This window comes from Bubalus bubalis, chromosome 11 (genome assembly GCF_019923935.1).
Source record: "Bubalus bubalis isolate 160015118507 breed Murrah chromosome 11, NDDB_SH_1, whole genome shotgun sequence".
Classification (NCBI taxonomy): domain Eukaryota; kingdom Metazoa; phylum Chordata; class Mammalia; order Artiodactyla; family Bovidae; genus Bubalus; species Bubalus bubalis.
Genome location: NC_059167.1, coordinates 81,428,213 through 81,455,847, shown reverse-complemented (window position 1 = coordinate 81,455,847; position 27,635 = coordinate 81,428,213). Strand labels below are relative to the sequence as shown.

At 52.4% G+C, this 27,635-nt stretch overlaps 2 protein-coding genes across 5 annotated transcripts; both read left to right on the top strand.

Annotated features, from left to right (window-relative positions):
• Positions 1–640: 640 nt before the first annotated feature.
• Positions 641–11,898, top strand: EFS (embryonal Fyn-associated substrate). 3 transcript variants are annotated; one of them, XM_006065733.4, is made up of 6 exons: positions 641–2,380; positions 7,481–7,759; positions 8,019–8,159; positions 8,277–8,999; positions 9,363–9,452; positions 10,665–11,898. In XM_006065733.4, the coding sequence occupies exons 1-6, from the start codon at positions 2,363–2,365 to the stop codon at positions 11,097–11,099; spliced, it is 1,686 nt and encodes a 561-aa protein (XP_006065795.1). In that variant the 5' UTR covers positions 641–2,362; the 3' UTR covers positions 11,100–11,898. The 3 variants fall into 3 exon arrangements, with proteins under 3 accessions (XP_006065795.1, XP_044781255.1, XP_044781254.1); XM_044925320.2 differs by lacking the exon at positions 7,481–7,759 and having other exon boundaries at positions 1,756–2,380; XM_044925319.2 differs by lacking the exon at positions 8,019–8,159 and having other exon boundaries at positions 1,756–2,380.
• Positions 11,899–14,933: 3,035 nt separating this feature from the next.
• Positions 14,934–21,155, top strand: SLC22A17 (solute carrier family 22 member 17). Of its 2 annotated transcripts, none has more exons than XM_025296101.2 (10): positions 14,934–15,204; positions 15,399–15,908; positions 16,000–16,103; positions 18,177–18,331; positions 18,907–19,072; positions 19,271–19,416; positions 19,499–19,604; positions 19,774–19,991; positions 20,282–20,393; positions 20,527–21,155. In XM_025296101.2, exons 2-10 carry the CDS (start codon positions 15,501–15,503, stop codon positions 20,813–20,815), a joined length of 1,704 nt encoding a protein of 567 aa, XP_025151886.1. In that variant the 5' UTR covers positions 14,934–15,204; positions 15,399–15,500; the 3' UTR covers positions 20,816–21,155. The 2 variants fall into 2 exon arrangements, with proteins under 2 accessions (XP_025151886.1, XP_025151885.1); XM_025296100.2 differs by having other exon boundaries at positions 15,068–15,204; positions 15,402–15,908.
• The last annotated feature ends 6,480 nt before the right edge of the window (positions 21,156–27,635 follow it).

The following is a 27,635-nucleotide window of genomic DNA, read 5'->3' as shown; positions in this document are numbered from 1 at the left end:
TTCATAGGTGCCCAAGCAATAGGGAGAGGAAGGCGCTGGGGCAGGTGTCTCTCCCTCCCCTCCTGGCAAATGCCTGGGCTTGTGGCTCTGTGGAATGTGGAGATGGGGTGGATGGGAGGGGAGGTAGGGAGCTCTATCCAAGGCCTCCCATTCACAAAGGGCCTTAAATTAGACTTCAGATGTTATCTCCAAATGAGGCTACGCATAGAGCCCCTGTCGACTGTGTTTGAAGTGTTAATGCGTTAAACGTAAATATTGAAAATATGCTACAGCTTTTCAATCCAGATTGGCATCTCATTTTTTTTTTAATTCTAGGAACCTCAAAAACAGAAGGCGGCTTCTCCAGCGCCCCTGAGGGGGCTTTGAAGTCTTCTTTCCAAGAGAAAGAACGCGGGGAGGGAATGGGGAGCTGAAGGGATGCAGGCACGCGAAGGAGCAATAATAGGGCCGACAGGTGTGAGGACCAGGGCCTCATCCTTTCAGCTCCTGGGGGTCCAAATCCCAGCTTCTCTGAACGAGTCCTGCCCTTTTGTGTCCGCAGTGCCCACTTCTACTCCACTTGGCAGCAGGAGTGAGCCAGAGTGAAGGCAGGGGACAGGCCTAGACTGGCAGAGGCGTCACAACCCGCCAGCTCGCCCGCCCCCAGCTCCGGAACCAGCAGCTCGGGCCTCACGTTCCTTCGCCCGGGCTAGAATCTGTGTCAGCTCCAGATCCCCGGCCGGCCACCCCTGCGGAGGCCACGCCGAGGGAGCAGAGAGGCTCCGTTGAGGACCCCAGAAGGGCGGAGGGAGCGCGCTCCCTCCCAAAGGAAAGACAGTTGTGGGGCTGATGAAAGGGAAGCAGGGGCTGGCGGGCGAGAGCGGGGGCGTGACGGGGAGACGAAAGCTCCGGGGAGGGAGAGAACCGGACCACCTGGAGGTCCGCCGCGACGTCGGGCTGGAGCTGGAGGGGGTGAGGAGCCGGGAGGGGGCGCGCAATTTAGCCCGAGGGTCCTGAGCTGAAACTCAACACCCGCCTTTGGAGGGCTCGTCCCCCTTTCTCCTCCGCCCCTTCCCTTCCCCTCCCTTTTCCCCTCCCTCCTTTCTCTTAATCCCCGGGACTGAGCCCCGCGCCGGAGCCGAGAGGGCCCGAGGGGAGGAGAAAGGAGCTGCACCCAGAGGGCGCCGGGAGCCTGGGAAGGGGAGGGAAGGGGAGCCGCGAGCGGGGGGTGAGCCTGAAAGCAGCGCGCGACCCCCGGACCCTTTCCAGCCCTCTCAGTGCCCCCCCCACCCCACTTCCAGGCGAGTCCGCAGGACCCTAGCCGCTGCGCCTCCTTAGTCTTCTGTTTGCTCTTTCTTTTGCTTTGTGGCCTTTCTCTCGGTTCCCAGAGACACCTGGGCTGCCACGAGCCCTGGGGTGCTCAGAGGGGCCCCGCCAAGGGTGCGTGTAAGCGGGGCGGCGGGGGCCAGCATCCTGGGCCAGGGGGCCGAAGGTGGGAGCGGGAGTGCTGGCGCCGAGGGTTGGAGGGGGCCGCGTGGGGAAGGCCGTCCCGCCCCCTCGAGCCCGGCCCTCGTGCACGTAGCGAGGCACGGTCCCGGCGCCCCCAGACCCCCAGGCGCGCTGCGAGCAAGTGTGCGTGCTCGGGAGCTCGCCTTGGGGGCTTCGAGCGTTGGGGCAGAAAGCCGCCACTGGGGTCGTCCAGCCCAGCCTCCCTGCTCTCCGAGGCCTTTGGCTCCAGCCTGGCCTCCGCTGCCAAGTCGGGCGACTTTGAAGAGAGACAAACTTCTCGATTTTCACTACCCCCGCCCCCTCCCTCGCAGCGGGGCTGCTGCAGAGCCCCCGACGCCCGGATCTCAGCCCCGGGAGCACCGCTCTCCGGCGCGGCTCCGGGTGGGGAAGGTTGGCCCCTAAACTCGTTCGTCCAGCCCGACCGCCCCGGCGGCTTCTCCCTGCCCTCGAGGCCGTCCTGAGTGGCCCGAAGAGGCGTCGAGCGCAGCCCCAGCTCCCACCTCCTCGCCCTTCCTGGCACTGGAAGGAAGCTTTGGGCCCATGCGGACCCAGGGTGCCCCCGAGGCCTAGGACAGGCAGCTCCGGGGCCTGGCCCACCCTGCAGCCGCCGGGAGGCCGCGGGGACGGGGCAGAGCGCGCGCCCTTGGATGAGGTCCCGCAGCGACGCCCCGGCCCGCCCTGCTCCTCCTCCTGCCCGGCCAAGCTGCCTCCCATTTGGGGAGTTTTGTGGGTTTTCTTTCTCCTCCTCCAACCTCTGGGGAGGCCACGATTCAGGCGCCGCAGCCGGGGGCCGCCTCCATGGTGCGGGTCAGCCGCTGCTGAAGTCAGCGAAACCGAGCCTGGCCTGGAGCTGGCCGCGAGGAAGGCCAAGGCCATGGCCATAGCCACGTCGGTGAGTCCAACCAGAGAGAGGAGGCTGACGGGCAGAGACCGCCACGGTCTGTCCTGCACTCCTGTCACTTTTATTTCTGCCTTCTCTTTGTCTCGCTCCTTCGTCCCTTGCTTCTTCAGGAGACTGTGTCCCCCTTCTGGCACGTTGGTTTCCCTTACCTCCTCTCGCCTCTCATCCCTAACGCCTACTGGGTCTGGCCTCCCCTTCTCTCCTCCCCTTCCCATTCTCCTCTCTTTCTTTCTGGAGGCTGCCCCTGGAAGGAGGGGAGGGGGCAAGCTTGAGTCTCCTCTTCTATGGGCGGGAACCGATGGCCACTGGAGGTTGGCAGGGGTTTGTGATTGGGAGGGCTGTAAAAGGTTGAAAGGGAGCTGAAAGAATGGAGGTGACTCCAGGAAAACCGGAGGGCAAAAGGCCCAAGGAAGCCCTGCTCTAGAGGAGGGATGGAGGAAAGGAGGGGAAATAGAGTAAAAGATGGAGATCAGGCAGGGAGCAAGGGAAAATAGAGAGAGGAGGGGAGGTTGATGTCAGCCAGCCTCTGGCCACTTTCCTGGGACTAGGGACAAAGGGAGGAGACAGCTGGCATGATGGGACGGTGGGAGGCGGCCTCCCAGGGAACGTGTGGCTCACTGCCACCCCTCTATAGGGCAGCCACTCCCTCACAAGTCAGCTGGGCCCCTGAGGAGGGAGTAGAGCTGGGGTGGCCACACCCATCATCAATCAGTCTATCAGCGACTCCAGCAGGATTCCCGCAATTGCAAGGGAGGTTTGATCCCATTGGACAGAATTGAAATTGAACACAAGGAGGAGCTCTTCACAGCCCCGCCCCTGCTTTCTGTCTTGTATTCCTGTAGCCTGAATCCCAGCAACTGTATCCCGTTTCTACCCTTCGCTAGGCCCTAGGATGCCCAGGGAAATCGGGGCTGCCACCTGTTTTCTGGACTCCTCTGAATGGGCATTCTAGGAAGGAGGATTGTGACGCTGGGAAGAGAAGCATGGCTGCTCACCTCCTCCCACACCTCTCAAGGATGAGTTAGATTTTCACTCCTTCTCAGACCAAACTCCTCAGCTTCTCAATCTATATGATGGGGAGAAGACTCTAGTTCAGAGCCAGAAAGGGGGAGGGGGATACTCCGACATAAAGATGCTGCCTCAGGAGCCAGCTAATCATCTTTATAGTCCCAGGAGGTAGATCTTTCTTTTTGCTTGAAAGGGGAAAGTGTTGGTGTTTATACTCGTGAAACACACAGGACCCTGAAAACAGCTAATCTTCTTCGAGTATTTACTGGCCCTAAACTTTGTCTTGGTATGTCCTGGTTCATGATGCATTGTCTCATCCAGTATTCACAACAACTCTGAAGCTAGTACTGTTATTATCTGAAAGTGGATATTCAGCTATGGATATGGAATTCTACAAAGGAGGAACCTGAGTCTTGGCGAGGTTAAACAGACTGCCCAAAGTCACCCAGCTCGAAAGCAGCAGAGCCAGGACTCAAAACTCAGGTCTGTCTGCCTTAAAAACAGTGCTCTTAACTGCCTGCCTAGATCCAAAACACCAATTTCTAATTTATAGTTAGAAAGAAAAGTGCCAAGCTAACCAGGAATTTGTGTCATCTGGCTAGCATGTTTGCTTTCTGTGGCACAATTGCCTTTAGAAGCCAAAATGTAATCAGAAAAGAGTTTGATGAATTTGGAATCAGGCAAGGAATCAGTTTGTTGTTAATCTCATCCAGCCATAAAGGGCTGGACAACCTCTCTACCTGAGGGAAATATCAGTCAAGAGGAGCATGCACTCTCCCTGGCTGAGCAGGCCATCCTTCCCCCAATGTCTGTTGACCAAATGCAGCCTACCCGATGGAGAAGTTTCACCATATTAGTCAATCCACATGGATTACCTACTCAGTACTAACTACTCAGTGCCTAACTACCTGTTTTCTACCATCTCTGTGTAAGCCACTAGCAAACATATCAGAAGTGAAATATATTTTGATAGTGTGAGTGGCTTAAGCCTGATTCTACCAAACGACTTGGTGGAACCGGAGTCCAGTGATGAGTGACTAGTAAAGGGAACTTGAACATCGTGAAAACTTCCTATGAACTTAAATCATGTTTGAGCTATGGATCGTCTTTTTTTTTTTTTTGAAGTATAGTTGATTTACAATTATGTGTTAGTTACTGCTCTACAGCAAAGTGATTCAGTTATACATATACACACATTCCTTTTTAGTATTCTTTTCCACTATGGTTTATCATACAATATTCAACATAGTTCTCTGTGCTCTACCCTAGGACCTTGTTGCTTATCCATTCTATATGTAAAAACTTACATCTGCTGACCCCAACCTCCTATTCCGTCCCTCTCCCAACGCCTCCCCCTTGGCACCAACAATATATTCTTTACATCTGTGATTCCATTTCTGCTGCACAGATAGGTTCACTTGTGTCATATGTTAGATTCCGTGTATAAGTGATGTCGTATGACATTTGTCTTTCTCTTTCTGACTTCACTTAGTATGATAATCTCTAGTTGCATCCACGTTGCTACAAATGGCATTTATTCGTTCTTTTTATGGCTGAGTAATATTCCACTGTGTGTGTGTGTGTGTGTGTGTGTGTGTGTGTGTGTAGTTTATGGCTAAGTAGTATTCCATTTCATGGCTGAGTAGTATTCCATTATAGTAGAATTCCATAGTATTCCATTCCATTCCAATACTGAGTAGTATTCCATGTGGATATATACACCACATCTTTATCCATTCATTTGTTAATGGACATTTAGGGTGTTTCCATGTCTTGACTATTGTAAATAGTGCTGCTATGAAATTAGGGGTGCATGTATCTTTTTGAATTATAATTTTGTCCAGATAGATGTCACAGGCCCTCTTGACTTTACTACTGTTACTATACAAGAAGAAAAAAGTAGATCCTTTCTTTTTGGCCATGCCACACAGCTCACAGGATCTTGGGTTCCCTAACCAGGAATTGAACGTGGGGCTCGGCAGTGAAAGTCCGGCATCCTAACCACTAGGCTACCAGGGAACTCCCCAAAAGTAGGTCTTTATGCTTGTGGTTGTGAAAAAGAGTGTGAATGCAGCCTCTGGAATCACACAGCCTGGAGTTCAAATCACGTTGCACCAGCTATATGTCATTGGGCAACATATCAACATACCAAGCTCTCTATTCCAATTTCCTTTCCAAACAGGGATAATGATGACACCTCCCTTATCAGGTTGAGGATTAAATGAGATGAGATGATTAGTGCAAACACTTGTTCAGTGTCTGGATATATAATTTGCACTTGGTGTCTGTGATTTACCTGAGCCCATAGTGTCCAGGTGGCGCTAGTGGTAAAGAACCTACCTGCTGATGCAGGGGACACAAGAGACGCGGTTTGATCCCTGGGTTGGGAAGATCCCCTGGAGGAGGAAATGGCAACCCACTCCAGTATTCTTGCCTGGAGAATCCCACAGACAGAGGAGCCTGGCAGGCTATGGTCCATAGGGTCGCAAAGAGTTGGACACGACTCAAGTGACTTCGCACACACGCACATAGCTCTCAAAGGAAAAAGCTTAGATATCCCCACCAGGAGAACTGGAAACAGTCTGATAAATCTTTGCTCTTGGTTGGTCCACCAGCCCCCCCTACACAAACACACACACACACACGAGTGTATATACTTTTCTCTTCATGGTAACTTCAGCCTCTGCTGGTAGAACCTTACTTGCTAAGACTGAGAACAAAACAATTGCTTTGGTTTCTGTTTTCTTCCCTATTATGCCGAGGCTCTGTATGCGCTGGACTTCTCCCAGTCTCTCTCAGAATGAGGTATCTCTGCAGCTGCTTAATCTAACCTGCTTGTAGGGGATACTGACTGGGAAACAGGGAAGGTGATGGAGATTCTATGGGAGACCTTTGCAAGATTTCCCTGTGTAATTCATTCAGCATACATTCATGGAAGACTGATTCCAGGTCAAGCCGATTGCAGGGGCTAGGAATATAATAGTCCCTTTTCTCACAGGGCTAACAGTACAAGGGAAGAAATCTATTTTTAAAAGTAAGTAGACAAATAGTATGGGCTTCCCTTGTGGTCTAGCTGGTAAAGAATCCACCTGCAATGCAGGAGACCTGGGTTCGATCCCTGGATTGGGAAGATCCCCTGGAGAAGGGAAAGGCTACCCTCTCCAGTATTCTGGCCTGGAGAATTCCATGGACTGTATTGTCCATGGGGTCGCAAAGAGTTGGACACAACTGAGCGACTTTCACTTCACTTCACTTCAGACAAACAGTATAAACTAAGGTGAAGGAAGTAATAGGTGGAGACAGACACAGAAGGAGGTGGGGAGAAGAGTGAGAAGGAGACATTATTTATTTTTTGGCCATGCCCTGCAGAATCTTAGTTCCCTGACCAGGGATTGAAGCTGCATTATCTGTATTGGGAGCATAGAATCTTAACCACCAAACCACCAGGGAAGTCCCAGGAGAAGGAGACATTGAAGAAGAACTGAAGGGGCTTCTCTGGTAGCTCAGTGGTAAAGAATCTGCCTGCCAATGCAGGAGACTTAAGCTCAATCCCTGGTCTGGGAAGATCCCAACACCTCAGAGCAACTTGAGCCTGTGCACTGGAGCCTGGGAACCTCAACTACTGAGACCATGTGCTGCAACTGCGGAAGCTCATTCACATAGAGCCTGTGCTCTGCAGTGAGAGGAGCCACTGCAGTGAGAGTCCCATGCACCACCCCTAGAGAGTAGCCCCCGCTCTCCGCAACAGAGAAAAAACCTGTGCAGCAATGACGACCCAGCACAGTAAAAAATAAAGAAATTGAAGAACTGAAGGATGAAAAGGTCTAATCAACTGAAGAGTCAGGGAAGGGTAAAGGAAGAGCAAAGGCCCTGAGGTGGGAAAGAGCTTGTCTAGATCAAAGAATAGAGAGAGAGAATGCAGGGAATGGCACTGAAGCCAGGCCGGGCCCATCAGGAAGAGCTGAGTCGGGAGGTCAGATGTTTAGTTTGAGGAAACCAGGGAGCTCTGTATTTTGAGCAGGGGTAATGTGACCTGATGATGTGTGTGAAGACCCCTCTCCCTGCTCCCACCTCACCCACCAGGCCCAGCTGGCCCGGGCACTGTACGACAACACAGCTGAGTCCCCGCAGGAGCTGTCCTTCCGCCGAGGGGACGTTCTACGGGTGCTGCAGAGGGAAGGTGCTGGTGGGCTGGATGGCTGGTGCCTCTGCTCCCTGCACGGCCAGCAGGGCATCGTGCCTGCCAACAGAGTGAAGCTCCTTCCCGCTGGCCCAGCACCCAAGCCTGGCCTCTCCCAGGTACCCCCAACCCAGCCAGGCTCACCACATCCAGCCCCAGAGCACGGCAGTGAGGACCAGGAGGTGAGCACAGGAGCCCCCCAGCCCTGATCCTGGACAACCCATTCCTCTCTGCTAGTGCAGTGGGGACAGGAAGAGCCCTGAGACCCCCCAGGCTCTGCACTGACTCTGCTGTTCAAATCCTGTCTGCCAAGTCTTTTCTGGGCTCTTTCTCCACTGGCACAGGGAGGGGGATGGAAGGTGTCTAAGCTCCTCCCAGGCGCACACTATGATTCCCTGCTCCCCACTCCACCTGACCCACCTGCCTGTCGATCCCCCCCAGTTGTACGTGGTGCCACCCCCAGCTCGACTCTGTCCTACCTCAAGACCTCCAACTGGACCCTGCCCACCCTCCCCTGACCCCATCTACAAGGTCCCCAGAGGTGGTGGGACCCAACTGGCTGCCCCTGGAGCTGCCTTGGAGGTGAGGGCTAGGGGTTCATGTGTCTGTTGGACAGGGGACAGATGGCTCTCGAAGATGGGTTAGGGGAGTGGGGGGCCCACTGCCGAGCCTGAGAGTAACTAACTTCTTCCTCTGCAGGTCTATGACGTACCCCCCACTGCCCTCCGAGTTCCCTCCAATGGCCCCTATGACTCCCCGGCCTCCTTTGCCCGCCCTCTGGCTCAGGTTGCCCCCCAGTCCCTTGGAGAGGATGAAGCTCCCTATGACGTGCCTCTGGCCCCAAAGTCACCATCAGACCTGGAGTTAGATCTGGAGTGGGAGGGGGGCCGGGAGCCAGGGCCCCCCCTCTATGCTGCCCCCTCCAACCTGAAACGAGCATCAGCCCTGCTCAATCTGTACGAAGCACCAGAGGAACTGCTGGCAGACGGGGAAGGCGGGGGCGCTGACGAGGGCATCTACGACGTCCCCCTGCTGGGGCCGGAGACACCCCCTTCTCCAGAGCCCCTGGGAGCTTCGGCCTCCAGTGACCTGGACACCCTGGCCCTCGTTCTGGCCAGAAGCCCCCTACCCCCACACAGGCCCCGGCTGCCCTCAGCCGAGAGTCTGTCCCGTCGCCCCCTGCCTGCCTTGCCTGTGCCGGAGGCCCCCAGCCCTTCCCCGGCTCCTTCTCCTGCTCCAGGCCGGAAGGGCAGCATCCAGGACAGGCCCCTGCCCCCACCCCCACCGCGCCTGCCTGGCTACGGGGGTCCCAAGGTGGAGGGGGATCCGGAGGGCAGGGAGGTGGAGGACCACCCAGCAGGACACCACAACGAGTACGAGGGCATCCCTGTGGCCGAGGAGTATGACTACGTCCACCTGAAGGTGAGCTTGCCTCAGTCAGCCCCCAGAATGCCTCCAGGAGAACAGGGGTCAAGACCTGAGGTCCCAGAGGCAGACCCTGGCTTCCTCCATTCCCTTTTTTCCCTCTGCTGAGCCTGTACCCTGTGGCCTGGGACCCCTGTACTGGACCACATCATTTGTGTCAGTGCCGCAAACCAACCTGGGGTCCCCAAGCTCTCTGACCTGCCACTAGGGCTCTCCCAGACCCAGAGTCAGGAGGCTGCGGATCCGATGGGAGGAGGGACCTTCAGGAGGAAGTGGGAGTGGGGAGGAGCAGGAAGACCCCGGGGGCTGCCTTGCCCTGCTCCCCTACCCCTGCATTGAGGCCCTTATCCCCTACTGCAGGGCGTGGATAAAGTTCAGGAAACCAGGCCTCCAGATAAGGCCTCCCCAGGGGATCCTGAGCAGCTGGAGAGGGAGCCGCCAGAGCAGCAGGTAACCGGTGCAGTTGGTGCTAGAGCAGCGGGCAAGGGAGGAGGAGCAGGAACTTGGAAGAAGGGGTGTTCTTAACTGAAGCATCAAGGGAAATCTATTTAGGAGGTGGGTAAGAGTTCAGCGAAACAGGACAGTTGGGGTGGAGAGGAGTTAGAATCCAGAAAGGAGCTGGAACTTAGAAAAGGATACCAGGAATTCAGAAAGAGAGGAAAGAATGTGTTGGAGAGGAGTCAGAAAACCGAGCACTCAGGGGAACAGAGTTGCTGGGCTGGGTGACTTCTGAGGCTCCTTCCAACTGTGAATTCCTGGGTTCCTAAGAGACCTAGCTCTTAATTCCAGCTCCACCACTAAGAAGCCAGGGCCTCTGAAGCCGCCAGTTAATCTCTCTGGGTCTCAGAGAATGAGACTGTCTCCTCGACTCATGGTCTAGAATGGTCCTAATCACCATAGCTACCATCTGTCACGTTTGTACCAAGCGCCAGACCCTGTGCTCCGTACATTGCACCTGTCAGCACTGATCATAGCCATAGTTAGCACGCATACGGTGCTTACAGTTTGCAATGCTGTGTTCTCAGCTCTTTCTGTGAAGATCAACTCATCTTCACTGCAGCCTTAGGAGGCAGAAACAAGAACTGCACTATCCAGTGTGGTAGCCACAAGCCACATGCAGCTACTGATCCCCAAGTGTGACCAGTCCGAACTGGAGTGCACTGTAAAGATAAAAGGCACGCCAGATTTTGCAGACCTAGTATGAAAAACAATTTCAATAATTTTTATATTGATTACAGTGTTGAAACTGCACCATTTTTAATATATGGAATTACAAAATATGTACCAATTTCTTTGTAACTTTTCTAATGTGGCTACTTGGAAATATGAAATAGCATGTGTGGTTGGCATTATGTTTACACTGGACAGTGTAGTACTAGGCTCCCCATAGATAAAGAAGATAAAGGAGATAAAGGAATGATGACATTCAGAGACTTGTTTTTGAGGTTGTTTGAATCCAGATTTATCAGATGTCAATTCTGGGCATCTTCCTGTCACTCACTAAGAGAATCTAAATTGTCTGATAGGCGAAGGTACAATTTAAAGGGGTTGAGCTCAGGGAGAAAGGAAGGCATGAGGAACAAAGGGAAGGAAGGAGAAAGGAAATAAGAATGGAAGTGGCACTGGCCAAGCAGTCCCGCTGAACACTCTTCTCGCCCTTAGGAGGCCCTGTCCCCCGGGGAGCCACTGGTTCTGCCCACTGGAGATCTACAGCTCCTGCACTTCTACGCCGGGCAGTGCCAGGGCCACTACTCAACACTGCAGGCGGCTGTGGCGGCCCTGATGTCCAGCACCCAGGCAAAGCAGCCCCCGCGCCTCTTTGTGCCCCATGGCAAGCGGGTGCTGGTGGCTGCTCACCGCCTGGTGTTCGTTGGGGATACCCTGGGCCGCCTGGCAGCCTCTGCCCCTCTGCGAGCACAGGTCGGGGCCGCGGGCACAGCACTGGGCCAGGCATTGCGGGCCACTGTGCTGGCCATCAAGGGGGCTGCCCTGGGCTACCCATCCAGCCCTGCAGCCGAAGAGATGGCGCAGTGCGTGGCGGACCTGGCAGGGCGGGCCCTGCAATTCACCACTCTGCTCACCAGCCTGGCCCCCTGAGCCCCTTGTCTCTGCTCTGCCCTCACCTGCCTCCCAGAGCCGCCTCCAGTCCTCAGGTGGCTGGAGGGCTCTGTTTTCAGGACTAGGAGACACTGAGGCATCTTTCCCCCTACTGCCCTTTTCAGGCATCTCAGCCTCTCACTGAAGCCCCTCCTCCCCTACCCCACAGCTTTTTGTACGAGCCATTTTGTATAAATTATTTATATTTAATATTATTCCCTGCTTTGTCAGGGGCAGGCACCAGGCCCTCCAGGGACCTTCCTCCTTCCTCAGCCTGGGGTGGAGGCTCTTGGGCACTGCAAGGCCAACCCCTCCGGAATCTTAACCCCACAGAGAGCCAAGTAGCTGAAACCTAGAGCCACCAGGAGCCCCTTTTTTGTCCTGTGTCTTGGCTTTGGAACATCGGCGCCTCCCTGTTAGCCAAGAGCAAGGGCAGAATGTTGGCAGCCCAGAGTGGGAAGGTCTGGGAGAGGCCAGAGGACTCCTCCACGCAGAAGCAGGAGAGCTGGGCCTCTGACATGGTGCACCTCAATAAACCGGGCTTTCTGGTTCCCCGACTCTGCTTCCTGGGAGCCTGGGGGGCAGACCCGGCACCCTCAGCCAAACTGTTGGGACACATACTGTGGGCAGTCTGCCCTTAGGGTTTGTGGGGAAGTTCTGCTGTTTCTCCAACTGTTCATCTAGCAGGTTCTCAGCTCCCATGATGTGCCAGGCACAGTTCTGACGGTCCATTGTGGGGGTGGGCTGGATAGAAACAAGTCAGCTGAAACAAGTAAATAAAAAAAAAAGGAACCTGCCACAGAGTTGATAGTTGCTGGTAATGGAAATGAACAGGGTGATATGTGACTGAGTAGATGGGGAGAGGCCATTGGAGACTTTAGACAGGCTTGCTGGGGAGGTGGTATCTGTGCTGAGACCCCGAGGATGAGAGAACCAAGAATAGTCTGCAATGTAGCATTCTGGGAAGGCAGGCCCTGATTCCTGACCAAGGCCTCTCCTCCAAGACCGATGTCAGATGATGTCATCAGAGAGGTGCACACAGGGGAGGGAGCCTTGATGGTGCCCTGCTGAAGAGGTCATCCCAGCTGTGCTCAGCTTTGTGCCACAGGACAGCTCTGACCCACTGGAGAGGACTGCTGGGTGCCCTCTCCCTTAGGTTAACCCAAGAGTTTAAGTCCCTTAAACTCCCCTTCCCAACTTCCTGCTGACTGTCCTTCTGGACACACCACCTTTTAGAGGAGCTGAGGGGCCAATGAATTCAATGTGTTAGAAGTGCATAGTCCACAGGGCCTTGGTGAAATTGATGGGCCATGGCCTAGACAGGGGATCACTTCAGCCGTTCACCACAAGGGAAGAAGTTCAAGCCACAGATCCATTGCTTAAGCTCTGCTTTCCCAAGATTCTACCCTGGCACAGTGACTGGACTGGAGGTACCCCAAAATTCAATCACAGTCAGTACCTTGGCCCTTCTCCCCATGCATTTGCCTCCTCCATTTGAGGTTCTTTGTTCTCATTTCACTCTCAAAAGAAACTCATTTCCAAAGGCTGGGGCCACCAAAATTCACCCGTAGGTGTTGGCATTAAAGACGTAACAGAGGCCATCCTCCACCACCTTCCAGAAAGAATTTCAAGAGATCAGCCTGGAATTAGAGTCAGAGGTCTCAATGCAAGCTTCCGTGTACCTGTGTCTGCAGGTAAGTCCTGTCAGATCCTCAGAGTCCTAGTTTCCTCTCTAATATGAAAAGGAACGTAGTGATCTCCCAGGGCTATTGTGAGGCCCTAACAAGATAATGCGTGTGAACAGCCCAGCAATGCAGAAAGTTACGTGGATTACAATTCCAGGACAGACATGAGGAGACTAGCAAGTAAATCCCCAAGGAATGTTGCCTGTGACAGCACCAAAGTAAAGACTGAAGAGATGCTGAAATGGGTTGGGCGAGGGGGGGAGGTTGCTTATTGCGTTAGAAGACTTTCCCATATCTGGAAAATTTCTGAACAGAGGGGACAAATTAGAAGTGTGGTTCAGTGGAGACAAGATAGAATGGATTTCCATCTTGAGATTGATGGGACATCCTTTTCAACACTTAGCTGGGATTAGAGAATAAAGAACCTATTAGAAATCAAATCTCAATAAAAAAAAAAGGCAAATCAAATCTTGAGAAGTGCATTTCTAACTTTAATGTACATATACCTGGGGATCTGGTTAAAAATGCAAAGTATCTGAAAACAGCCTTTGATTCTACATTTCCAGCAAGTTCCCAGGTGATGTGGATGTTCCTGGTCTGTAAATTATACTTTGAGTAGCAATTCAAGGAGTTAGGAGAGACTTCTCTGAGGCAAATATGCTTGAACTAACAGCTGAAGGAGAACTTGACTACAGTAGAGGAGACTTCTAGGCATAAGGACCAGCATATGCAAGGGCCCTGTAGCACTGGAAAAACTGAAAGAATGTCAGTGTGACTGGTGTGCAGAATTTGGAGAAAAAGAGAGAGAGCTGCAGAGAGTATGGGATCACTATGAGGTCTTGCATTTACCTTGACGGTAGAAGACGCTGATGGTTGTTAAATAGGAAAGGAGCACAAACATCTGCATTTTGAAGAGATCAGTCCATCTGCATTATGAACAGATAGGGGGAAAGGATTGGAAACAAAGCAGATCCAGAGCACTGGTTAAGAACTGGGAGGCTAAAGCAGTCTGCACAACAGGTAGCTTGACTAGTGGTGCCAGAGATAGATGGAAAGAAGCAGAATATCTGAGAACTACACAGGAAATAAAATGGATAGGATTTTGTAGAGGATTTGACATGGGGTGGAGAGCGGGGCTAAGGAAGAGGGCACTCTAAGGGCTGTCACCCGAGCATCTGGCCACAATTGGATGGTGAAAGTGCCATTCGGTGAGGAAAGAAGAGCTAGAAGACAAGCTAGTTGGGGGGATAGGGGAGACATGACCATGAGTTTGGTCTTGGACATATTGACTTTGAGATCCTTGTGAGTCATCCAGGGTAAGAAAGCAAATAAGAGGTGGCTTCAAGGATCTGGGGCTCAGAAGAGAGGTGGGAACTGGAGATGTAAATGTAGGAATCAGGTTTATATTGGCTCATATTATTTATACTGAGGGTGATGGAAGCTGTGGGCAGAAGTGAGATTCTGAGGCGGAGAGAACAGTATGAGATGAGAGGAGGACCTAGAATCAAGCCTCCAAAGTCACAGGCACTGACTGATGGTGAGGAGAATGAGTCTGTGGTAGAGAAAAGAGTAGCATGAGAAAGAAAATCTGGAGAGTATGGGACCTGGCAGCCAGGGAAGAAAGAGTTTAGAGGAAGGGGTAGCCAACGAAATCAAATGCTGTTGAGAAATGATGGAGACTCAGCCAGGGTGGGGGTAGTGAAACCAGAGAAGTGGTCTTGTAGAGGATTAAAGCCAAGGCTGAGTATAGTGCCTAGTGCAGTCCACCATATGCATGCATCCTTTCCAGTATACCTACCTGTCTCTCTCCTCAGTAAGCCACTCTGATATCGGTCTTGTCCATCCTGTTATCCCCAAAGCCCAGCACAAGGCCAGAATATAGCAGACACTTAATAAATTGTACTGATGAGTGAGTGGATGGATGGATGGATAGATGGATGAGGAGGAACTGGAAGCAAAAGAGGAATCGCTGGCACCTGCCTGGGATGTACTATCCTCTAGTTATTCCCTTTATACCGCAATGGCCCGCAGACCCAAGAAACAGAGACAGAGCCCCATCTTCTTCCCCTGGGTCCTGGCCCCCCTTCCTCTCTCTGACGAAGAGTCTGGACTGAAGGTTCTGCTGACGTTGGAAGGGGAGGAGAGTCTGGAGGAAGGGGAGGGGAAAGCGGCGCCGAGATCGCAGAGACGGAGGAGGCGCCCGCGGCTGCAGAGCTGCAGAGCGGGGTCTCTCGGCTTCTCTGTCCGGGCAACGGGCGCGCCACTGGGCCAGAAGACAGCGCATCCTTTCCGTGCGGGCCGCCTGGGCCCCTGGGGTCGGCAAACTGGCTCCCCGGGTGGCCACCGGGACCCCCGAGCCCAATGGCGGGGGCGGCAGCAAGATCGACAGCACTGTAGAGATCACCCCCAGCCCCAACGGAGTAAGTGCCCGCGCCCTGGGGGCTACGCCATCGTCTCCCCGCACCCCCGGACAAGCGTCTGGCATTTTCCTCCCGTGCATCCCCAGCGGCAGACCGCCTTCCTCCCGCTCGCGCCCGCCCTCTTCCCTTACCCTGCGGTTTTTTCCGCTTCACCCTTCTTCTGCCACCCATCCAACCCCCACTCCCACCCCCAGCAGGTCGGGACCCTTGGAGATGCGGTGCCCACGGAGCAGCTGCAGGGTGAGCGGGAGCGCGAACGCGAGCGGGAGGGGGAGGGCCACGCGGGCGGCGACGGGATGGGCAGCAGCCTGTCGCTGGCCGTGCCCCCCGGCCCCCTCAGCTTCGAGGCGCTGCTCGCCCAGGTGGGGGCGCTGGGCGGCGGCCAGCAGCTGCAGCTCGGCCTCTGCTGCCTGCCCGTGCTCTTCGTGGCGCTGGGCCTGGCCTCCGACCCCATCTTCACGCTGGCACCCCCGCTGCATTGCCACTACGGGGCCTTCCCCCCCAACGCCTCCGGCTGGGAGCAGCCCCCCAACGCCAGCGGCGTCAGCGTCGCCAGCGCGGCCCTAGCCGCCAGCGCCGCCAGCCGCCTCGCCACCAGTACGGACCCCTCGTGCAGCGGCTTCGCTCCGCCGGACTTCAACCACTGTCTCAAGGACTGGGACTATAACGGCCTCCCGGTGCTCACCACCAACGCCATCGGCCAGGTGAGGCGGCCCGCTGGGCCGCGGGTCTTGGGGCGGGCTGCGCTCCACCAGCGAGGGGTCTCACACCCGCTCCTCCCTCTCACGTCCCCAGTGGGATCTGGTGTGTGACCTGGGCTGGCAGGTGATCCTGGAGCAGATCCTCTTCATCTTGGGCTTCGCCTCCGGCTACCTGTTCCTGGGCTACCCAGCAGACAGGTGAGGGCTCAGCAAGTAGAGAGGAGGGCTTGCTAGGGAGGCTGGCCCAGGCAGCTAGCCTTTGCAAGAGGCTGAAGAGGCTTTGTTCAACTCTGCAGTGTCCTCTGGATTTCTCCTTTTCATTGACAGGTGGCCCCAGCACTGTCTCAACTTCACTCCCCACCAAGAAATACTCTTACCATACCTCTTCCACACAGAGAATAACTCTCCCCCCACTGCCAGTCCCACATCCATGAATCAGTGGCCCCATCCCTCCTGACCAAAACCCCTAGGTCTGCAGAAGTCCTAATTCCTCCTCTATTGTCCTATTACCACCAAGCTCCTCCATTGCCATCTTCATAGATTAATCCCTGTTAACAGTACTGTCTACCTGGACTGTTAGCTCTGTCTCAGTGGCCTCATTCTTAAAGATCATTATGTTAATTTCTAAATATCAACAGCCCCATTCACACTGACCAGTAGCTCAACTCTTCAAACAAATGACCACCCTCTTGGGGAGGGTCCATAGTTTAAGCCCCATGGATCAATGACCACAATAGCACCCCTCACCCCAGGCTAATAGTCCCATCCTCACGGATCATTAGTGCTCTCAGCTCCTCTCAGATCAAAAGCCTCATTTCCAGGAATCAGTGGTTTCATCTCAAAGATCTACAAACCCATCCCCACCAACCAGCAGCTCTTCCCAGGGGTCAAAACGCCATCTCTGATCCTTGACACCATCACCACTGACCAGGTGCCCCATCCCTGGGGATTATTAGACATTTCCACTGGTCTACAGTCGCATCCAAATGGCTTTATAGTTCAACTCTCATGGCTCAAAGGCAACCCACCATTCAATAATCCAGTTCCCTAAAAACAATACCGATCCTCACTGTCCAATAGTTATACACCCCTGTGGGCAAATGATCCTAAACCCATAGATCAATAGCCATCAGTGGCCTCATACCCACAGACCAGTAGCATCATTCCTCTGAAGTAATAGCCTCATACCCAAAGACCTAAATTCAGTCTCCTAAATTCTGTAGCCTTAGCCAATAAGCTCAACCCCATGGAAATGGTCTCACCCTATTGGGTCAGTAGTTTCACTCTCAGGCATCAGTGTCCCCTTCCCAATGACCAGTGACCCCAGTCTACATCCACATTACACCAGTGCTCTTACCCCTAAAAACCAGTAGCCTAGCCTCCAAGGATCAGGAACCCTGTCCCCACTGACTCACAGTCTGTGACCATCACCACTGACCAATAGTCTCTCATTTCCTCTGCTCTGTGACCCCATGCTTACTGATTATGCATATGGATTAATAGATTCATCCCTACTGGCCAATAGTCCCATCCATCTTGACTGAAATATCTACTCCAGGAATTAATAGCTACATCCCCAAAGATCAACTGTCCAATCTTCAGAGGTTAGTGATCAGCCCCACTGATTAATAGTCCTATCTCATGGATGAAGAGCTCCACTCTCATGGATCAATGGCTCCATCTTCTGGTCAGTGACCCTATCCCACTGACCACTCCTATGGATTAGTAGACCCATGTCCCAATCCCATGGAAAAACGGCTTCACCCCCCAAAATCAATTACTCAGTTCCCAAAGATCAAGAGCTCCATTTTCACTGACCAATACTATCCCCATGGACAAGTGGCCAATGGCCTACCTCCTTAGATCAGTAGTTCCAACCCTGTATGTCAATGAGCCCATCTCCTCTGATCAGTCTGAGCAAGACAAGCTCCATCCCCACTGACCAATATCTGTATTCCCAAGATCTCTTGGATCCAATTCCCCTAATATCCCATCCCCACTGATAGCTGGTCTCACTTCCATGAAGAAATGCCTTCATCTCTGACCAATAGCCCTGAGACTCTGTAGTCCCATCCCCCACAGAACAATAGCCACGCCCCAGTGCCCAGTAGCCAGGGTCCCCATCCTTCCCCATCTCCTGTAGCCTTAGTCCAACCCTTGTCCCCTGGGCCTCATCCTTTTATCTCCATCTCTAAAGTGGGCAGCTGGACCCCACACAGCCACTCCTCTCACAGGGAGTCTGGGTGACCAGAGGCTCTCCCTGCTTTCCAGGTTTGGCCGACGTGGGATTGTGCTGCTGACTCTGGGACTGGTGGGCCCCTGTGGAGTGGGAGGTGCTGCTGCAGGTTCCTCCACGGGTGTCATGGCCCTCCGATTCCTCCTCGGCTTCCTGCTTGCTGGCGTTGACCTTGGTGTCTACCTGATGCGTGAGTGGCACCCTTCCAGAGCTCCTTCCCTAGGGGCTCATGCCTGCCTGTCTGTATCCCCAGGTCATTGCCACGCTCCTTAGGACCCCCTCAGTCCCTTCTTCAGCTGTCTGGAATCTCAGCTCTTTCTGGCCAGGCCTTTAAAGGATCCAGGGGTCTTGCTTCTCACACACCCCTCTCCTTCCCTGATCTTTAAAGCTTTCCTTGCCCTGGACTTAACTGCTGTCAGGAAATGAGCCTTATTTTAAAAATGAAATCCTGAGTAGCTGTACGAGCTTGAACAAGGGTTAATGTGAAAGTCAAATAAGAGGTCTGATGTGAAAGGGCCCAAAAACTGGGAGTGCTGAGCCCCCACAGGGACTCTGAGCCTCAAGCCCTCCCAAGTTTGAGCAGGAGAGAGGAGAGGTCCGAACAGCCTCTCCACTCTGCCTTAGAGGTTAGTCTGTGGGAGGCAGTGGCTGCAGCCTCCACACAGGGTCTGACCTTGCTCTCTGTCCTCCTCTCTCCCTCTCCCCTCCTCTCTTCCACACCTCGTTCCTCCCTGCCTCTCCTCCCTGTCCCTGCTGTATCTCCAGGGCTGGAGCTGTGCGACCCAACCCAGAGGCTTCGGGTTGCCCTGGCGGGGGAGTTGGTGGGGGTAGGGGGGCACTTCCTGTTCCTGGGCCTGGCCCTTGTCTCTAAGGACTGGCGATTTCTTCAGCGAATGATCACCGCTCCCTGCATCCTCTTCCTGTTTTATGGGTCAGTATCACCCTCTACCTGTTGTCAGGCCATTCCCTTCTCTACCTCCTACCTGTAGCTCTAGCCTGCAGACCCCTCCTCTTCTCCACTGACCCTCATCCAGGCCTGCTCCAGCCCCAGCCCCTCAGAGGTGGGAGTTTTCCATCCTGGGTCAGGAGACAGGAAGCCTCACAGTGCACCCCCTTCCCCCTCCCTCAGCTGGCCTGGCCTGTTTCTGGAGTCCGCGCGGTGGCTGATAGTGAAGCGACAGATTGAGGAGGCCCAGTCTGTGCTGAGGATCCTGGCTGAGCGGAACCGGCCCCATGGGCAGATGCTGGGAGAGGAGGCCCAGGAGGCCCTGCAGGGTAAGAGACAGGGGTCCCACCCATGTAGGAGGACCCTGAGTGCTCAGCTGTTCCTTCTAACAGCTCCTCTCTCTCTCCCAAGACCTGGAGAACACCTGCCCTCTCCCTGCAACATCCTCCTTTTCCTTCGCTTCCCTCCTCAACTACCGCAACATCTGGAAAAATCTGCTTATCCTGGGCTTCACCAAGTGAGCCTGGGTGTCGGGGCCAAGGGCCACGCCGGTAGCTAGGATGGGGGCTGGCTGGGTGGGGAAGGCCTGAGGACCCCTGCAGAGGGCAACCAGGGTGGTGAAAGGCTGCAGATGGCAATGCAGACACCACAGACGCTGTCCTGTGCCTCCCCGCCCTGTCTCACAGCTTTATTGCCCACGCCATTCGCCACTGCTACCAGCCTGTGGGAGGAGGAGGGAGCCCATCGGACTTCTACCTGTGCTCCCTGCTGGCCAGTGGCACAGCGGCCCTGGCCTGCGTCTTCCTGGGTGTCACCGTGGACCGATTTGGCCGCCGGGGCATCCTGCTTCTCTCGATGACACTCACTGGCATTGCATCCCTGGCCCTGCTGGGCCTGTGGGATTGTAAGCACCCTCCCTTCCCTGCATTGTGGGCTCAGCCTAGGAACCCCAGCAGAGGTGCCCCACATGGACTCAGCCACTTCCCTCCCTTCCCTGGCTCAGGCTTCCCAGGACCAGACCAGATCCTGCCCAGATCTTTCACAACCCTCCCCCTGGCCACACACTCCAGTCTGTTCTCCCAACTGATCAGTGAATGCCCAGACACACCCGGGTAGGGATCAGAAGGGGTGACGGCAGAGACGAGGCCAAGCATGATCTGCCGCCTCCACTCACGCCCCGTCTTGGCCCTCCAGATCTGAATGAGGCTGCCATCACCACCTTCTCTGTCCTTGGGCTCTTCTCCTCCCAAGCTGCCGGCATCCTTAGTACCCTCCTTGCTGCCGAAGTCATCCCTACCACAGTCCGGTGAGAGCAGGCGTGCTGTCAGGGCAGCCTCTGTCTGAGGACAGGGCCTGAGGGATGCCAGAGGAGCGGCTGCTGGGGAAGGGTGGGGATGAGGCCCACAGCCGCAGGCTCAGGGCCTTGTCGTCTCTCCCAGGGGCCGAGGCCTGGGCCTCATCATGGCACTGGGGGCGCTCGGCGGGCTGAGTGGCCCAGCCCAGCGCCTCCACATGGGCCATGGGGCCTTCCTGCAGCACGTGGTCCTGGCGGCCTGTGCGCTCCTCTGCATCCTCAGCATCATGCTTCTGCCGGAGACCAAGCGCAAGCTCCTGCCGGAGGTGCTCCGGGATGGGGAGCTGTGCCGCCGGCCTTCCCTGCTGCGGCAGCCCCCACCCAACCGCTGTGACCACGTCCCGCTGCTTGCCACCCCCAACCCCGCCCTCTGAGCGACCTCTGAGCACCCTGGCAGGAGGCTGGCCCATACCGAAAAGTAGCACAAGGCCCTGGCAAGGAGAGCGGGAGGACTGAGTGAGCGAGGCAGGGCTGCCCGCGAGGCTCAGAGGCACCTCGGGCCAGACACGAAGGGGCGCTCAGGGGGCTGCCCTCACCCCATCTCCCCCCGCTGCTGCTTGGTGTTCACTCCCTTGTTAGAGTCAGGGGGCAGGGAGAGAGCTCCACACTGTACCACCAGGTCTGGACTCCATCCTGTGCCCAACCACATCCTCCCAGACCTCATTCTTTCTTGCTCTATCATTCTGTTTCAATAAAGACATTTTGAATAAATGAGCATACCATAGCCTGGACTTCCCTCCCTTCTGTTGTCCTGTCTCTCGGGGGAAGGTTTCTCTCAGTGAAATCCAAACCGTTAACCATCCCCCTCTCCTTCCCTGTGCCCTGTCCCCTCTTCCCATCCTGCCCCCACCTCCATGTTAACTTACAATTACCACCCCTTACTGATTGCTTGCTCTGCTGCTAGGACTGGGCTAGGCACTTCACAAACTTCATTTAATCATTTAATCCTCGCAACCTTGCAAGGTAGGTGTCTGGATCTATTAAAGTTTTTGTTATTGTTTTGCAAGCAGTAATAACTGACTCTAATAAACTTAGAGCAACAAAGCTAATTTATTAGAGGGATTTGGTGGGGCAGGCTGTGGTTCTACCCTATGGGGAAGCTCATGGAGTAGAAGGAAAAGCAGAACTAGTAAAGGCCAAGAACCAGAAAGGGCAAGACAGTCAGTGACTGGCTAGCTTGCCTATCACAACCACCCCCACCCCACCCCATCCCCATTACTGCCAACTGCAGAGGGGGAAGCAGTTCCTAAGTGCTGCTAGAAGACTGGATGTTGTCCAGGTAAGAACAGTGGATGCCCACCACAGTACTCTTCTTCTTTTACAGATGACAAAACTGACACTCAAGAGACTCAGTAACTTGCCCAACATTGCAAAGTTAAGAAGTGATCGCTGGGGTGTAATTGGATCCTGGAGCTGGTGCTCTCTAGTGATGCACCCTGTGGCCACCTTCCCCATCCTTCCAATCTCTGTACACTACCCTTGGAATCAAGCAGAGTCTCTAGCCCCCGCCCCCGCCCCCGCCCAGGGAGGGGGCAGTAGGAGGCGTCTTCTACCTCAGTGCTAGGGCCTGCCTCTGAGTAACCCTGGCCTGGCTTTGGGCCAATCTCTCAACCTCCAGCCTCCTTCAAGGGCTGCTATGAGGATTAAACAAGATAATATATTGTATGTGCCTCAAATTATCCCACTAGATGTTAAGTTCCTTGAGGACAGGAACTTTATCTTACTCAACTTTGAAACACCAGAGCCTGACCCATGATAGCTGTTCAAAAAGTTGTATTTGTTCATTCTTTTGGTAAATCTTTCCTGTGCCAGATTTACAGACCAGTACTATCCTGGATATTAGGATTTCAAGGAGCTTGAAATCCACCTAACACTGGGAATATTAATGAGGAAGAAGACAGCAGTGGTTGGAGCATCGAAAGGCTGCCTCTTGAAGGAAGTGGGACTCAGAGAGGCAGGAAGACCTCAGGCAAAGACCCAGGAGACAGGTACATTGTTTTCAATTCAAAGGCCATAAAGCAGGGGGCTTCCCTGGTGGCTCAGTGGAAAAGAACCCACCTGCCAATGCAGGAGATGCGGGTTCATTCCTAGGGTCAGGAAGATCCCCCGGAGAAGGCAATGGCAACCCATTCCAGTATTTTTGCCTGGGAAATCCCATGAACAGAGGAGCCTGGTGGGCTACGTCTATGGGGTCACAAAAGAGTCAGACACAACTGAGGGACTAAACAACGAGAGCAGAGGCCTGGAGGGAGGAAAGGGTGAGGCGGTCCTAGATGAGGAATTCTTAGGAAAAGCAAGTCTTGAGGCCAGCCTCTTCCATGTAAGGGAGGCCCATTACCCAGATTCCTGCAGTTCCTATCTCCTTCCCCTCTGCCAGTCCACAGCCCAGGCCCAGAGTGCTGGGACTGAGCCACGCTTCTGAGTTCTCAGCCACTGGAGAACTCATGGGAATCCTTCTCATTTAATCTTCACAGTGCCCTGAAATAGGTAATAGTAGTTTTATCCTATTTAGCTACCGAGGGAATGGAAAAGAAAGAAATGGAAGGAAGTGCTGTGAAAGGCAGAGCCAGGACTTAAACCCAAGCTTTCTGACTGTTCTACTACCATAGTTCCCGCACAGCTAGACGTTCTGCATCATACATTCTGCCCAACAGTGTCTGCGCCATCTGAACTGACTCCAATGTTGACTTTTTTTTTGACCATACCGTGTAGCATGCAGAGTCTTCATTCCCTGACTGGGTATATCAAACCTGCACCCCCCTGCAATGGAAGCGCAGTCTTAGCCACTGGACTGCCAGGGAAGTCCCAATGTTGACTTTTTAGCTCTGAGTGGTCAATAACACAAGAGAGCATACTCATCGCTGCCTCCAGAGATTCTGGGAGAACCAACAGAATGGTCGATAAATACACTTTGGAAGATCCCATGTAAAGCCAAGGAGTTACTTATATGATCTCCAAAGCACACTGTGAGGAACAGTGTCAAAGAGGCATTTCAAAGAACACATTCTTTGCATACCGCTAAAAAAAGGTCCAAGTAAGGAAAATAAAAATATTCAGGAAGTTAGCGCAGCTCCTGTAGCAGAGTAGGTAAGAGACAGCCAGCCTCTCTGACTTCAAGCAGAGAGATAAAGGCAAAAAAAATGGTAGCATTTGGGAAGCATCAAGGAACCACAGGGAAAGATACAGTCCCTCCTCCCCAAGCAATTCATGGTCTATGTGGAAAGGAACAACGTGTAGCTGCAACTGGCACCTTGTCAGTTGCTCTAAAACTCACCAACCACGTGATCTCCTTGGATCCTTATCAATACCCCATGAAACATTATTTTCATGCTTCTTCAGATGGGGAGACTTAGGTTTGGACCTCAGTCACTTTTGCAGTGACTGGTAATTAGAGTAGCCAGATCCTGAGAAATGAGAGCCTGCAATCTTCTTACTGCATAGTTTACTTCTTACTGCATAGTAAATAATTCTAAACACCCTGAAAAAAAGTATTACTTACTTTGTAATATTAAATTGAGAAGGTACCCCCGGGAACCTGGAGATCATTTTCAGACAAACAAGGAAACAACTCCTTTCCCTGAAGAGGTTGTACTGATGAAATATGAACTGCTTTAGAAATGCTTTCTAAATAGTTGGATTCACAACTAAAAGCCACAATGGATTATTGAGGGAGAAATTAAAAGGATATACAGGCTTACATTTCTAACCTTAAAAAGTTACATAAAGTGGTATGAAAGCCATTTCCATCCAGTCAACCTAGCCTGGCTACCTTGCAACTGATTTTTACTGATTATCCACTACCTTCTGGTGCTGCCTCAGGTCTGGGAGCACGGTCCTGGCCTGCAAGAGCTCAGAGCACTGGGGGATAATGACTGTCCTATACAGAACATGCAGAGAAATGGAAGCAGTGCTGTAGCACCTCGAGGAGGACTGGATGTATCCTATTGGAGGAAGTCAAGGAAAGCTTCTCAGATATTTGGATTGGACCCTACAGGTAAAGTCTTGAGCTTGCCGAGGACAGAAAGAAAGAAGAAACAGTACAAAGACTAGAGACATGACAGAACATGGTGTACATGGAGAACAACACAGAATGGGGAACATGGTATCCACAGAGAACCATGGAATGAAGGGCATCTGTGAAAACCCACAGCTAACACCGTACACCGAAATCAGACTGATTATACTCTTTGCAGCCAAAGATGGAGAAGCTCTATACAGTCAACAAAAACAAGACCAGGAACTGACTGTGGCTCAGACCATGGGCTCCTTATTGCCAAATTCAGACTGAAATTGAAGAAAGTAGGGAAAACCACTAGAGCATACAGGTATGACCTAAATCAAATCCCTTATGATTATACAGTGGAAGTGAGAAATAGATTTAAGGGACTAGATCTGATATACAGAGTGCCTGATGAACTATGCACTGAGGTTCGTGATATTGTACAGGAGACAGGGATCAAGACCATGCCCATGGAAAAGAAATGCAAAAAAGCAAAATGGCTGTCTGGGGAGGCCTTACAAATAGCTGTGAAAAGAAGAGAAGCGAAAAGCAAAGGAGAAAAGCAAAGATATAAGCATCTGAATGCAGAGTTCCAAAGAATAGCAAGAAGAGATAAGAAAGCCTTCCTCAGGGATCAATGCAAAGAAATAGAGGAAAACAACAGAATGGCGAAGACTAGAGATCTCTTCAAGAAAATCAGAGATACCAAGGGAACATTTCATGCAAAGATGGCCTCGATAAAGGACAGAAATGGTAGGGTCCTAACAGAAGCAGAAGATATGGCAAGTAGAGGTGGCAAGAATACACAGAAGAACTGTACAAGATCTTCACGACCCAGATAATCACAATGGTGTGATCACTCACCTAGAGCCAGATATCCTGGAATGTGAAGTCAAGTGGGCCTTAGAAAGCGTCACTACCAACAAAGCTAGTGGAGGTGATGGAATTCCAGTTGAGCTCTTTCAAATCCTGAAAGATGATGATGTGAAAGTGCTGCACCCAATATGCCAGCAAATTTGGAAAACTCAGCAGTGGCCACAGGACTGCAAAAGGTCCGTTTTCATTCCAATCCCAAAGAAAGGCAATGCCAAAGAATGCTCAAACTACCACACAATTGCACTCATCTAACACACTAGTAATGCTCAAAATTCTCCAAGCCACGCTTCAGCAATACGTGAACCGTGAACTTCCAGATGTTCAAGCTGGTTTTCGAAAAGGCAGAGGAACCAGAGACCAAATTGTCAACATCTGCTGGATCATCGAAAAAGCAAGAGAGTTTCAGAAAAATATCTATTTCTGCTTTATTGACTATGCTGAAGCCTTTGACTGTGTGAATCACAATCAACTGTGGAAAATCCTGAAAGAGATGGGAATACCAGACCACCTGATCTGCCTCTTGAGAAATTTGTATGCAGGTCAGGAAGCAACAATTAGAACTGGACATGGAACAACAAACTGGTTCCAAATAGGAAAAGGAGTATGTCAAGGCTGTATATTGTCACCCTGCTTATTTAACGTCTATGCAGAGTACATCATGAGAAACGCTGGGCTGGAAGAAGCACAAGCTGGAATCAAGATTGCCTGGAGAAATATCAATAACCTCAGATATGCAGATGACACCACCGTTACGGCAGAAAGTGAAGAGGAACTAAAAAGCCTCTTGATGAAGGTGAAAGACGAGAGTGAAAAAGTTGGCTTAAAGTTCAACATTCAGAAAACGCAGATCATGGCATCTGGTCCCATCACTTCATGGGAAATAGAAGGGGAAACAGTGGAAACAGTGTCAGACTTAATTTTTTTGGGGCTCCAAAATCACTGCAGATGGTGACTGCAGCCATGAAATTAAAAGACGCTTACTCCTTGGAAGAAAAGTTATGACCAACCTAGATAGCATACTGAAAAGCAGAGACATTACTTTGCCAACAAAGGTTCATCTAGTCAAGGCTATGGTTTTTCCAGTGGTCATGTATGGATGTGAGAGTTGGACTGTGAAGAAAGCTGAGCGCCGAAGAATTGATGCTTTTGAACTGTGGCGTTGGAGAAGACTCTTGAGAGTCCCCTGGACTGCAAGGAGATCCAACCAGTCCATTCTGAAGGAGATCAGCCCTGGGATTTCTTTGGAAGGAATGATGCTAAAGCTGAAACTCCAGTACTTTGGCCACCTCATGCAAAGAGTTGACTCACTGGAAAAGACTCTGATGCTGGGAGGGTTTGGGGGCAGGAGGAGAAGGGGATGACAAAGGATGAGATGGCTGGATGGCATCACTGACTCGATGGTCGTGAGTCTGAGTGAACTCCGGGAGTTGGTGACAGACAGGGAGGCCTGGCGTGTTGCGATTCATGGGGTCGCAAAGAGTCAGACACGACTGAGCGACTGAACTGAACTGAACACTGTATTCATCAGTGAGAGTCTGAAAGCTTTTCCCCCGAGATTAGGAACAAGACAAGGATGTCTGCTCTCACCACTTCTATTCAACATTGTCCTGGAGGTTCTAGCGGGAGAAATGAGGCAAGAAAATGAAATACAAGCATATCTGGAAGATACTGTGGGCTCAGTTCCAGACCACTGCAATAAACCAAGTTACTCAAATTGTTTGGTTTCCCAGTGCATATAAAAGTTATGTTTACACTGTAGTGTAGTCCATGAAGCGTGCAATAGCATTCTATCTATAAAAGACAATATACATACCTTAATTAAAAAATACTTCATTGCTACAAAATGCTAACCATCACCTGAGGCTTTAGTGAGTTGTAATCTTTCCATTGGTGGAGGGAGTGAAATATTGTGAGAACTGCCAGAATTACCAAAATGTTACACAGAGACATGAATTAAGCAAATGCTGTCTGAAACTGGTGCCAACAGTCTCATTTAAGGCAGGGTTGCCACAAACCTTCATTAAAAAAAAAAGTAATTATCTTCAAAGTGCAATAAAGCAAAACCCAATAAAATGAGATATGCCTGTACAAAGCACCGAAGGAAAAGATGATGTAAAACTATATTTGCAGGTGTCATGATCTTGTATATAGAGAATCCTAAAGAATCCACACCAAAAAAGAAAACAACCAAAAACCTTTAAGAACTAAATAAACAAGTTCAGCAAGGTTACAAAACTTGAGATTGAACTTGAAGGACACAAGATCAATATATAAAATGAATTGGGGTATTTTGGGTTTTGTGGGGTTGGTTTTTTTTT

Excerpts from the sequence above, each read along its gene's own strand:
- SLC22A17 (XM_025296101.2), top strand. The coding sequence starts at position 15,501 with ATGGGCAGCAGCCTGTCGCTGGCCGTGCCCCCCGGCCCCCTCAGCTTC. Across the intron at positions 19,992-20,281 it reads CCTGCTGGGCCTGTGGGATT|ATCTGAATGAGGCTGCCATC; the intron begins GTAAGCACCCTC and ends TTGGCCCTCCAG. Across the intron at positions 20,394-20,526 it reads GTCATCCCTACCACAGTCCG|GGGCCGAGGCCTGGGCCTCA; the intron begins GTGAGAGCAGGC and ends CGTCTCTCCCAG.
- EFS (XM_006065733.4), top strand. Across the intron at positions 7,760-8,018 it reads ACGGCAGTGAGGACCAGGAG|TTGTACGTGGTGCCACCCCC; the intron begins GTGAGCACAGGA and ends GATCCCCCCCAG. Across the intron at positions 9,453-10,664 it reads GGGAGCCGCCAGAGCAGCAG|GAGGCCCTGTCCCCCGGGGA; the intron begins GTAACCGGTGCA and ends TCTCGCCCTTAG.